General features: G+C 40.8%; 1 protein-coding gene across 8 annotated transcripts in view; it reads right to left on the bottom strand.

The window, feature by feature from the left end:
- The window catches only part of kiaa0319l (KIAA0319-like ortholog), a 99,381-nt gene that overhangs the window by 48,058 nt on the left and 38,580 nt on the right, over positions 1-12,743 (bottom strand). For all 8 annotated transcript variants that reach the window (XM_048558414.2, XM_048558415.2, XM_048558418.2 and 5 more), the window contains 2 exons: positions 5,098-5,195; positions 1,629-1,716 (listed from right to left, as the gene is read on the bottom strand). In XM_048558414.2, the coding sequence (XP_048414371.2) occupies positions 1,629-1,716; positions 5,098-5,195 (186 nt within the window). The remainder of the gene's footprint in view (positions 1-1,628; positions 1,717-5,097; positions 5,196-12,743) is intronic.

The following is a 12,743-nucleotide window of genomic DNA, read 5'->3' as shown; positions in this document are numbered from 1 at the left end:
GGCTCATGGATTAAGGAGTGGCAGATGGAGTTTAATTCAGATAAATGTGAAGTCTTGCATTTTGTTAAGACAAACCAGGGCAGGGCATACACAGTTAACGGTTGTGCCCAAGAATGTGCTGTCAAACAGAGACGCCTAGCGGTTCGGGCACATATTCCTTGAAAACAACGTCACAGCTGGACAGGGTAGCGAAGGCATTTGGCACACTTGCCTTCACTGATCAAAGCACTGAGTACATGAGTCAGGACATCAAGTTGCAGCTGTAGAAGGCACTGGTGAAGCTACTTGTGGAGTGCTATGTATAGTTCTGGTCACCCTGCTATAGCAAGGATGTTATTAAACTGGAAAGGGTGCAGAAATGATTTACAAGGATAAAACTGAGATTGGAGGGTTTCAGTTACATGGAGAGGCTAAACAAGCTGGGATTTTGCTTTCTGACCAGAGGAGGCTAAGGGATGACCTTATCAAGTTTTACAAAGTCATGACTGGCATGGATAGGGTGAATAGCCATGGGCAGGGTAGTCCCGAAATTAGTGGGCATAGGTTTAAGGTGAGAGGCGAAAAGATTTAAAAGGGACCAGAGGGGCAACCTTTTCACAGAGGGTGCTGTATATCTGGAACAAACTGCCAGAGTAAAAGGTAGAGGTGGGTCTAATTACAAGATTTAAAAGACATCTGGACAGGTACATGAATAAGAAAGGTTTAGAGGGATATGGATCACACAGAGGTAAACGGGACCAGTTCAGTTCAGAAAACTTGGTCAGCGAGTAAGTGTCGGACAGAAGAGTCTGTTTCGGTGTTGTATGACTCCATAACACTAACTATTACTTTGTGTCAGTGGAGTCAATATTTGGGAAGTGTGCATTGTTATAGGACATATTTTTCTATTATAGATATGGTCACAGGAATTCATAATGTAAAATCACTGACAGGAATTTCTTCCAGATGGCAGAAGTATAAATGGTCTCAAACAGAAATATAAATGGTCTCAAATTCTGTGCCTTGGTGTAACAGATTACCTGATAATAAATTTAAACATCTTGCAACAGAATGTACAGCCGCTTTCAAAAATAAACTATCAAGAAAAAATATTGAAATCTCCTGTAACAAATCTGCCTTTCTCAATGACATCAAAGTGCATGAAAGTGCAACAAACTGACTGTTTAAAATCCATAAAATGAACTTATACAATTCATACATATCCTTCACTTATCACATGTAATGATACTTCAAATAAGAACAGATTATCATTTTACAGAACATGGTAACATTTGGACATTGTAAAAACAATCTTGATGACACATGATCAGAAGCCAAAAAAACAAAAGCACATTCTGAAAGCGCATAAGAATATTTCACACATTTTAACAGCCTGTAAGAGTGAACTCAATTGGGTAAACAGTTCTGGAGTATCTCAATTTACTTGCAGCTACATTCAAAAATTTCTAACCCATGTAATCTGTCAGGTGGGTTTACACAGTCCTTAGGTAAATCCTGACATTTTCAGAGCACAATTGGCCAATCTACTTGTTAACATTTCTACTTGTACTCATGGCTTTTAATACTTTTTTGCCCTTACTTTGCACCTCCTCCTATTCTTGGTAATATTTAAAACTACAAATACCAACCCGGTTTGACAGTCACATTCACTGATCCTTCTCCATACGCATTGTCTCCTTGAACAATTACTTTAAACATGTAGAAGCCGATCGAAAGCTGAAAAATTGAAAGACGTTTAAGTAACAATGCCATACACAGCATAAACACTGGAGTTGAGATAAAATTATGTTTAAAATAAGTTTCCATCACATAAAGCAACAAGTTCTGCTTCAGAATATATACAAAGCATATCGAAATTATGAATATCGAAATTTAAACTGCATTACCTCCTCATTGTTTTCTAGCAATGCATCAGCCTCTAAAATTGTGGATTTATCCTTGCACCAACCTGAGGACACCAGAAACAAATTAACCCCAACACTGGTCAATACTAAAACTTTTAACAGTGTAAACCAGACTGCTTGGGAATAGGAGAAACATGTTCTCTCTTTTACTACCTTTATACTTTTCCATCCTAGTCAGTTAACCCTCTGACCTCAGCACTTTTGACTGTTTGCTCCCAAAGTCTATTCTGCAGCTATAATATTATGTTGTACTATTTAAATACAGATTCTGAGATGCACACAACCCCTACACTTTAAAAATCTAAGTTTAAGATCTCAATTTTGCTGGAATGAGAAATCAGATTGAGAAACATAAGCACAAGGAACTGGTAATTTTCAAGTGTTAGATTTGTATAAATAAATCTCAAAAAAAATGTAGTGTAACAAACCCATGCAAGTAATACAATTGTAGGCAAACACAGATAAAGGGGCTAAGTACATATAACAAAGAGAAAACGCAAGTATTGCTGAATTTTTTTTCCTATTTGTTATGTTAATGCTGGTATACCTTTTCAATAGAAGGCTACACCATAAACAGAGCCTGATTAAAATGTGCCTACCATAACTTAATTCAGTGAAGTTTCTAGCAACACAATGAAAAATGCCACTAAACCTATAGCAAATCTCGCCGATCACATACTATTCGAAAGCAAGGATTTTGCCCTTCTGCATAGTTTCAACTTTGGTGTGCCTTCAGCCCACATCAAATAGAAAGAGGTGTTTGTTGCATTCAAACTACTTCAATCTAGCTTGCCTGACTCAAACTAGTGTCTACTGAACACAGTTAACGTTTAAAGATAAGCCTAGCTGTTCTGGCACATGCGGAGGATGGGATTCCAAAAGACGTGCCTAATTTTCATATGCGTTGAGAATGTGTGGCAGCCTGTAAAGTCTCAAGGAAAACCAGGATATAAGTATCCATAAATATAATCAAAGAACTGGAATACCTATCCAAAACAAGCATTTTGACAATCAACAAAATGCACCCCATTCCAAATTTGCATCCATTGGACCTGCCTCTCATATGACTGGACAGCCTTATTTGAAAGTATGCTTCAAAAAAATTGACATTTGCTGGAATTGTGCAAAAGCAAATGAGCTGCAGGATGATATATACGATTGGGTTTGTTCTCAGGGCTCACTGTGTCCAACTCTGTGCAGACTGTCCAAGACATGCCAAAGTGATTTGCCTTTCCATGCAATTTTATCCATGACTGACCTTTGGACAGATACATGGGTAGGACAAGATAATAAAATGCGAGGCTGGACGAACACAGCAGGCCAAGCAGCATCTCAGGAGCACAAAAGCTGACGTTTCGGGCCTAGACCCTTCATCAGCTCTCTGACGAAGGGTCTAGGCCCGAAACGTCAGCTTTTGTGCTCCTGAGATGCTGCTTGGCCTGCTGTGTTCGTCCAGCCTCGCATTTTATCATCTTGGAATTCTCTAGCATCTGCAGTTCCCATTATCTCTGATACATGGGTAGGACAGTTTAGAGGGACATGGGACAAACATAGGGGACTAGTTCAGTTTAAGAAACCTGGCTGGCATGGACCAGTTGAGCAAAAAAAGGGCCTTTTTCTGTGCTGTGTGCTTTTATAACTGATTCTGCACAGTGTGAAGTGGCCAAATGGTTGGGTGAATAGCTATAATCAATACTGAACAAGTTTTCTACTTACATGGTGGAGAATTCCTTAATATTTGCAAAGACCATAAACAGGACTTAGACTCTACATGGCTATTGATGTGTATGTGCTCATTTGATATTGCTAGCCTATTTAGCTGTGAACCACTGAAAGAAACCATACACATCAGCACTAAGTCATGATGACATCAATATTGCATGAATTCATTGTGTTTATGAACTCAGCCATTCAACAATTCAGTTTTAATACCACCATGAGCCTATGTTGCCTTGGGACCACCACTTTTGGATATTGAGGGTCAGACTGGTTGGAAAACGACCTGAGCAATCTGAAAGGAGTTGAGGCAGCTGCCAAGTCCCAAAGTCTGTTAGGTCAAAGCCTGACTTGGCAAAAAAAAATTTAAAAACACACAAAGCCTTCCTCTGGCTCTCATTTCTCCCTCATCCAATGTCCCATCAATTCTAACACATGCCACGTCATACCCCAATCCTCCATCCAACTCCCACAGCTCCAAACACACACATGCCCCTCTAGCCATCCTCTATGCCCTCTTATACCACTATGCTAACTTAGTGTCTACTCCCCCCTGCCAGGTCAACCATCAAGTATCCACAAGTACCTGTGTACAGGAGGATAAAAACAAATTTCTATTACTTAAAAGTTCTATACTGCAGACTACTTTCAATTGAGAAAAGAACATTGATTCATGGTGATGCTTCTTGACAGATCTCCAAATGATTTGTACATTTGTTAGATGCAATCTTCTCAACGACCAACAATCCTGAAGTGCACGTAACCACTAATCTAAAAGATGTTTGATGCCCTCCCACTACCAAGGGATACCTGATTCCCACCCTCAAGGTGGCCTGACACCACAACCATGATAATACTTCAACTCTCCAAAGGGGTGCCCAGGCTATACAATATCAGTGCACTGAGAACAAACTCATCTTACCTGGTCTAATCTCCACACTGTGGGTCCTAAACACCAGGAAGTCCAAAATCTGATTTGAGTGGAGATTGCTAATCTTTCAAATGTCCAAATGTCTCATTAACTGCTTGTGTGTGAACTAAAAGCTCCCACGAAAATAGAGAATACTGCATTTGAGAACAGGGCTGAGGTTCTCTGAAGTCTTTTGACATAAAGGTCTCCATTGTGGGAAAAATCTGGGCCTATTTCTTTTAAATCCTTATTTAAGTAACATGATTTGTGCTGCTGACATAAATCATACCCAAAAAACGTTCAACATTTGGTCATGCAAAGGAATAATAGACTGAAAGCAGACATTTCCAAACTGATTACTGATAGGAGACTTCCAATTGCTAATAACTTGCACCAAAACCAAAAAGATTGCTTCATACAACATACTGTGTTCATTCACATCACTGTCATTGTCATAGCAATCTATTCACCAACATTCCTCACGTAACACATGGAAGAATGCACTTAACAATTCAGTAATTACAATAACAACCATGTTACTTAAGTGATTAATTATTATCCACTTACACTGGAAAGTTTCAGAGTCTTTGAGTGTTGGCCCTCCATCTGCCCCACATAGTCCTGTGGGTGTGTGCTAAGTTGCCAATCATACTTATAACTCGATCCTTGAAAACATGAACAATGCAGAATCAAAGATGTGTTATATTTAAAACCAGTTCTTGCTGAAACAATAATTCCTTCAGGGCAAAATTAAACACACTCGAAATGTAATGGAAATGCTTTCAATATTAAGTACATTCCCATATATACATTATTTAATATATTCCTACCCATGGAATAATTCATATGTTTGCTGACATTTTCTCTTACATTAAGTCTGATCAAGGAATGCCTTAGCTAATGTCTGCTACGTACCAAATGATTTGGCCATACTAGAATTGTCAGATTGGCCTTTAGTATTTGAGGATTTCTCTTGCTGAAGCAGCTGATTTGGGAAGCTTTATATTCAGGCAGCTCTTGGGCTGGTCTCAAACTAATTTTGGTCAAATTACATTTGCAAGAGAGACATAGCATATGAAGCTGTGAAGTTTCAAGAATTTCCTAAATAGGATTGGCATATTCAATGAGTATTGATAATACTTATATTTCACATAATTACCTAAAAGAAAAGCAACGGTTTTTCTTCTCTTCTTAATGTCAAAACTACTCTGTAAAGTCTAAACAACAGCAACCGATTTAGCCTAAAGAGGTTACTTTGGCATTCAATTAGGTCATCATTGGCCATCTACCTCAATAATCACTTTCCCACACTATCTGCAGATCCCTTAATATCATTAGTCACCAGAAATCCATCTATTTCTGTTTTGAATGTGCTTAGACAGCCATCTGGGATAGAGAATTGCAAAGAAATCATCAACCACTGAGTGAAGGGGTTCGGCCTCATCCAAGGCTTCAATAGCCTTTTTATTCAAACAGAAAGACACAAATAGGTAACTATAGGCTAGCTAGCTTAACATATGTCATCAGGGAAATATTGAAGTATTATAAAAGATGTAATAACAGCATTTGGAAACAGATCACCCACGAGAGTCAGCATAGCTTCATGAAGAATTCATGCCATACAAATTTATTATAGTTCATTGAAATGGTTAACAAATAAGGCAAATAAAGGTGAATCAGTAGATGTAATGTACTTGGATTTCCAAAAGGCCTTCTGTAAGTACCACAGAAGGCTACTTATGATAAGAGTCCATGATGTTCGGGGTAAAATACTAGCATGGATAGCTAATTGGGATAACGGGTGGCAAACTGTAACTGGGCAAGTACTGCAGGAATGACTGTTGGGGCCACAATTACATACAATATATATTGGTAACCTGGATGACAGAAGTCAAAATAGTATTATCAGGTTTGTGAATGACACAAAAGTAAGTTTGAAGCTGAGTCATGATGATGACGACGACATCAGGAGTTCTACAGGGGGATAAAGGTAGCTTAAGTAAGTGGGTGATAACTTGGCACATGCAATATATTGTTGTAAAATAAGAGGTTATGTATTTTGGCAGGAATAGAACAGCTGAATATTACTTAAATGGGGAAGGACTACAGGAAGCTGCAACTTAGGAGAATTTAGGGTTTCGAGTGCATCAATCACAAAATACTAGTATCCAAATTCAGCAGCTAAGAGCAAACACAAAAGAATAGTTGCTTTTTTTTGAAAGGGGAATACGTATAAAAATAAGGAGGTTTTGCTAAAATTATAAAAATCACTAATCACTCCACACCTGGAATACTTGCTCTTGGCCCCTTAACACAATCAAGGCATGGGAGGCAGGCAGAGAAGGTGCATTAGGTTGATCCTGGGTATGGAGAGATTTTCTTCTGAGGACATGTTAAATACCTTGGACTTGTACTTACTGGAGTTGAGGAGACCTTATTGAACCATACAAAAGATACTGGGGGTAGATGCAGAGAGGTTGTTTCCCTTGTGGGACAGTCTAGAACCAGAGGGTATAATCTCAGTAAGGAGTTGCCCATTTAAGACAGAGATGAAGGAAGTGTTCTTCTTTCAGAGGGTAATGAATCTGTAAAAATCTTTACTGAAAAGGGCTGTTAGACCTGGTTCATTAAGCATATTCAAAGCTGCGATAGATTCTTAATCAGTAAGGGAATCGAGGGTTTTGGGGACAGGCAAGAAAGGCAAGTTCAGGATTATCAGACAGTACAGCAGACTCGATGGGCCCAAAAGCCAACTTCTGCTCCTCCAATTTATGGCCTTATTCTAGTTCTAGAGTCATCAGGGGAATATTTTGCCAACAACCCATCTTGGCATGGTCTGCAAGAACTTCATGATTTGAAACTTTAGAGATTACATAACCAATTTACTCAAATCACTTCTCATAAGACAATTCTGCCATCACAAAGATTCATCTGCAGAACTTCTAATGCACTCGCTTTAAAACAAATATGTACTTACTTAAATAAGGAAACCAAAATTGTACACAATACGCCAGGTGTGGTCTTATCAAGGGTTTGCACAAATATATCACAGTATTTTTTCTACTGTACTCAAAACCCCTTGCAACATAGGCCAACATAACAACTGTCTGCCTAACCCCACACTTCTTTTTAAAAAAAGCTCAAGAAGAAAGCTGGAAGTCTCGTAGTTGCCAGCACTTCCTTATCTCACTATTGAAGAAGTATTCTGTGTTTGTTTGTTTTCCTACTGAACTAGATACCTCCACACTTACTCAAGTTATATTCATTTACCACATTCTAGCACGTTCACTTAGCCCAAGTCTCCTTGAAGCCTCCTTACATCCTCTCCAAAACTTACTTTCCCACCTAGTTCACATCATCAACAAGCTTGCAAGATAACAAATGATCTCCATGTCCAAATCATTGAAGGAGATCTTGAACAGCTGCGGAACTAGCACTAAGCTTTGCAAAATCAAACATGTAACAGTATGCCATCTCGAGAATGATCCATTTATCCCTAATCTCAGTTTCCTGTTTACTGATTCTGTCATGATAAAGGTAAACATAGCTGTTCAATATTCAATTACCATCATCTGATTTTAATTCCCAGGATCTTCATGGACTAAATTGATATTTTATAGCTACAAATACTTAGTCGACCATAAATTGAGACAAGCTTTATAATAACCGGAGTGAGATGTACAAAACTTGATAAAATTGAAATTGCCATTTCATACAAAAACAACAAAACCAGACAATGAACTCAGTATGACAAAATTTGCATCCTGTTTCACATGTGCATGATAAAGTCATTTATTGGGAGGTATATCAACGTCAAAAGTCAGTGCCCAGTCGAAGAGCAACTTGGAACACCAACTGCTCCCCAAGAACTTGAGAGTTACAAGTTCACCACAACTACTGTAGAAACAGAACAACTCAACAGTTTGGGCTAACAAGGTGTAGAGCTGGGTGAACACAGTAGGCCAAGCAGCATCTTTGGAGCAGGAAAGCTGACATTTTGGGCCAAGACCTTCCATCAGAAATGGAGAGATGATGGCTTGGTGCTCAGGGGTGGGGTCATGATCCAGGGAGCGGTAGGACGTGGTGTCGGAGAGTCGGCGTCTGGCCTCAGCAATGTAGAGGTCAGTGCGCCATACTACAACTGAGCCTTCCTTATTGGCAGATTTTATTGAGAGATTGGGCTTGGAGCAGAGGGCCGCACGTTCTGCAGGGGAAAGGTTGGAGTGGGTGAGAGGGGTGGAGAGGTTGAGGTGATTGATGTCTTGACGGCAGTTGGAGACGTAGAGTTCGAGGGAGGGTAGGAGGCCTTGGGGTAGTGTCCAGGTGGAGGGCTTGTGTTGGAGGTGGGAGAAGGGGTCAGTACAGGGAGGGTTAGGCTCAGAGCTAAAGAAGTAAGTGTGAGGCAGAGGCGGCAGAAAAACTGCTCAATGTCCAAATGTGACCGGTATTCATTGATGTGTGGGTGGACGGGGACAAAGGTGAGCCCTTTACTGAGAACTGACCATTCGTCTCAGTAAGGGGGAGGTCTGGGGGGATGGTGAAGATTTGGCAGGGCTCAGTGTTGCTGTTTCCTCTGGACCTGCTGGCTGTGGAAGCTATGGGCGGAGCAATGTCGGCGTTGGCTGTAGGCGGAATTGTGTCGGTGGTAGGTGGGGTTGTGCCAGCTGTGGGTGGGAGGGGCTCCAGTTTAAAAACCAAAAGTTCATAGAACACTTGAGGTTTAAGACACAACTGCCTTTCTCTTCCTGTCTGTGTTGATATCCTAACCCCCCTCCTTTTTAAGTTTATCTCCTGTGTTTGTATCTATTTGATGTGGGCTGGTTATTTATTTTCCTAGGGGGTAGCATATAATAAAATGTGCATTTCAGTCAAGAAAACGTTGTACTTTGGCTCCTTCACTTTCACCTAGTGCTTTACGTTTTAACTGGCATACAAGCACAATGTGCTGAAAAAAATTGTAGTAATGACCAAGAGGCGGCGAAAAAGAGGTGCCAATCACCCCTCACTTGTTCATAAATTCCCAATCAACATCAGTGCACTACCATTCATCCCATGCACACTAATTTTCCTTGCTGATTTGCTATGCCTTATCAAAGTCCTTCTGAAAATCCAATTACATCATTTTTTCCTTTATCAATGCTACAGTAATGTCCTCGAAAAAAAATTGTGCCAACTTGGTCTAACATGATTTCTCTTTCATAGATCCATGTTGCCTCAACCCAGTTTTATAGAACATAGAACAGTACAGCACAGAACAGGCCCTTCAGTCCACAATGTTGTGCCGACCATTGATCCTCATGTATGCACCCTCAAATTTCTGTGACCATATACATGTCCAGCAGTCTCTTAAATGACCCCAATGACCTTGCTTCCACAACTGCTGCTGGCAACGCATTCCATGCTCTCACAACTCTCTGCGTAAAGAACCTGCCTCTGACATCCCCACTATACTTTCCACCAACCAGCTTAAAACTATGACCCCTCGTGCTAGCCATTTCTGCCCTGGGAAATAGTCTCTGGCTATCAACTCTATCTATGCCTCTCATTATCTTGTATACCTCAATTAGGTCCCCTCTCCTCCTCCTTTTCTCCAATGAAAAGAGACCGAGCTCAGTCAACCTCTCTTCATAAGATAAGCCCTCCAGTCCAGGCAGCATCCTGGTAAACCTCCTCTGAACCCTCTCCAAAGCATCCACATCTTTCCTATAATACGGCGACCAGAACTGGACGCAGTATTCCAAGTGCGGTCTAACCAAAGTTTTATAGAGCTGCAACAAGATCTCACGACTCTTAAACTCAATCCCCCTGTTAATGAAAGCCAAAACACCATATGCTTTCTTAACAACCCTGTCCACTTGGGTGGCCATTTTAAGGGATCTATGTATCTGCACACCAAGATCCTTCTCTTCCTCCACGCTGCCAAGAATCCTACCCTTAATCCTGTACTCAGCTTTCAAATTCGACCTTCCAAAATGCATCACCTCGCATTTATCCAGGTTGAACTCCATCTGCCACCTCTCAGCCCATCTCTGCATCCTGTCAATGTCCCGCTGCAGCCTACAACAGCCCTCTACACTGTCAACGACACCTCCGACCTTTGTGTCATCTGCAAACTTGCTGACCCATCCTTCAATCCCCTCATCCAAGTCATTAATAAAAATTACAAACAGTAGAGGCCCAAGGACAGAGCCCTGTGGAACCCCACTCACCACTGACTTCCAGGCAGAATATTTTCCTTCTACTACCACTTGCTGTCTTCTGTTGGCCAGCCAATTCTGTATCCAAGCAGCTAAGTTCCCCTGTATCCCATTCCTCCTGACCTTCTGAATGAGCCTACCATGGGGAACCTTATCAAATGCCTTACTGAAGTCCATGTACACCACATCCACAGCTCGACCCTCATCAACTTTTCTAGTCACATCCTCAAAAAACTCGATAAGGTTTGTAAGGCATGACCTACCCCTCACAAAGCCGTGTTGACTGTATTTGATCAAGCCATGCTCTTCCAGATGGTCATAAATCTTATCCCTCAGAATCCTTTCTAACACCTTGCAGACGACAGACGTGAGACTTACTGGTCTATAATTGCCGGGGATTTCCCTATTTCCTTTCTTGAAGACAGGAATTACATTTGCCTCTCTCCAGTCCTCAAGTACAACTCCAGTGGAGAGCGAGGATGCAAAGATCTTCGCAAGTGGCGAAGCAATTGCATTTCTCGCTTCCCAAAGCAGCCGAGGACAAATCTGGTCCGGGCCTGGCGACTTGTCAATCTTAATGTTTGACAAAATTTTCAGCACATCAGCTTCCTCTATCTCTATCCATTCCAGCATGCACACCTGCTCTTCAAAGGTTTCATTCACTACAAAGTTCGTTTCTTTCGTAAAGACAGAAGCAAAAAACTCATTTAGGGCTTCCCCTACCTCCTCAGGCTCCACACACAAGTTCCCTATGCTATCCCTGATCGGCCCTACTCTTTCTTTGACCATTCTCTTATTCCTCACGTAAGTGTAAAATGCCTTTGTGTTTTCCCGGATTCCTTTATCATTCTTGTTTAAGGGCCCAGTTAGCGTATCCTTTGGAACATATTCTAAAATGTTCCCTACTACTGACAAATTAACAGATCTGGTTCTATATTCTACCCCTCCCCCGCTTCTTAAATAGGGGGATTACACTTGCTACTTTTTAGTCGGCAGGAAGCTTGCCAAAATCTGCAACATTCCAGAAGACAACCACTAACAGATTCACCATCTCAATTGCCACCTTCTTCAACACTCTACAAAGTGGTTCAACTGATCCAGGGGAATTATCAACCTTCATTCTCGTTAACTGTTCAATTACTCTCTTTATTAATACCAATTTATTTTAGTTTCACAGTTAATGAAATGCCTTTATCATTTTTCTAAAGAAAGGCTGTAATTTAATTTCTCTGCCATTTTCCTGCTTTCTCCAATATTCTCCTATCTCTACCTATAATGGGTGATGTTTGTTTTTTGAGTTTGAATATTCCTCAAAAATAATATAACAGTAAATATGGAAGTCAAAATTCTGTACAATTCACAACAAAAAGCAACCAGACTTAGAAACTACTGTGTCGCAGATGGCGAACAAATGATATGCAAAAGGTAACCTCAGGTTAAAAAATGTTTTAAAAAATTGTGAACTAGCTTGGTTTATAAATCATTAGATGACGACAATGAATTACACAAAGAATCTCAGGATTTACTCTGCAAAGTGCCAGCTGGGACTTTTTGCACTGCAGTGAAGGAGGTTGAGTGTGAGGTTTATAAAATCATAAGGAGCACAGATAAGGTGAATAGCAAAGTTCTGTTCCTTAGGGTTGGGGAATTCAAAACCAGAGGCATAATTTTAAGGTGAGAGAAAAAAGATTTCGAAGGGACCTCAGGAGCAATGTTTTCACATAGGGTGGTTTGTATGTGCAATGAACTGCCAGAGGAAGTGTTAGTATCCCTGCCTGTCACATGGGAGACCAGGGTTCAATCCCCCACTGGGGAGACCCTCTTGGTGTGGCACAGTGGTTAACACTGCTGCCTCACAGCACCAGGGATCTCAGTTCTTCCAACATCTGCAAGGGTTTCCACTGGGTGGCACAGCTTCTTCCCATAGCCCAAAGATATGTAGTTTAGGTGGATTGACCATACCTAATTACCCATAAACGTCCAGCATTGTGCAGGCTAGGTGGTTTAGCCGTGGAA

Source organism: Stegostoma tigrinum, chromosome 24, assembly GCF_030684315.1.
Source record: "Stegostoma tigrinum isolate sSteTig4 chromosome 24, sSteTig4.hap1, whole genome shotgun sequence".
NCBI classification, from domain to species: domain Eukaryota; kingdom Metazoa; phylum Chordata; class Chondrichthyes; order Orectolobiformes; family Stegostomatidae; genus Stegostoma; species Stegostoma tigrinum.
The sequence above is the reverse complement of the archived record's forward strand: the minus strand, read 5'-3'. Positions and strand labels throughout refer to the sequence as shown.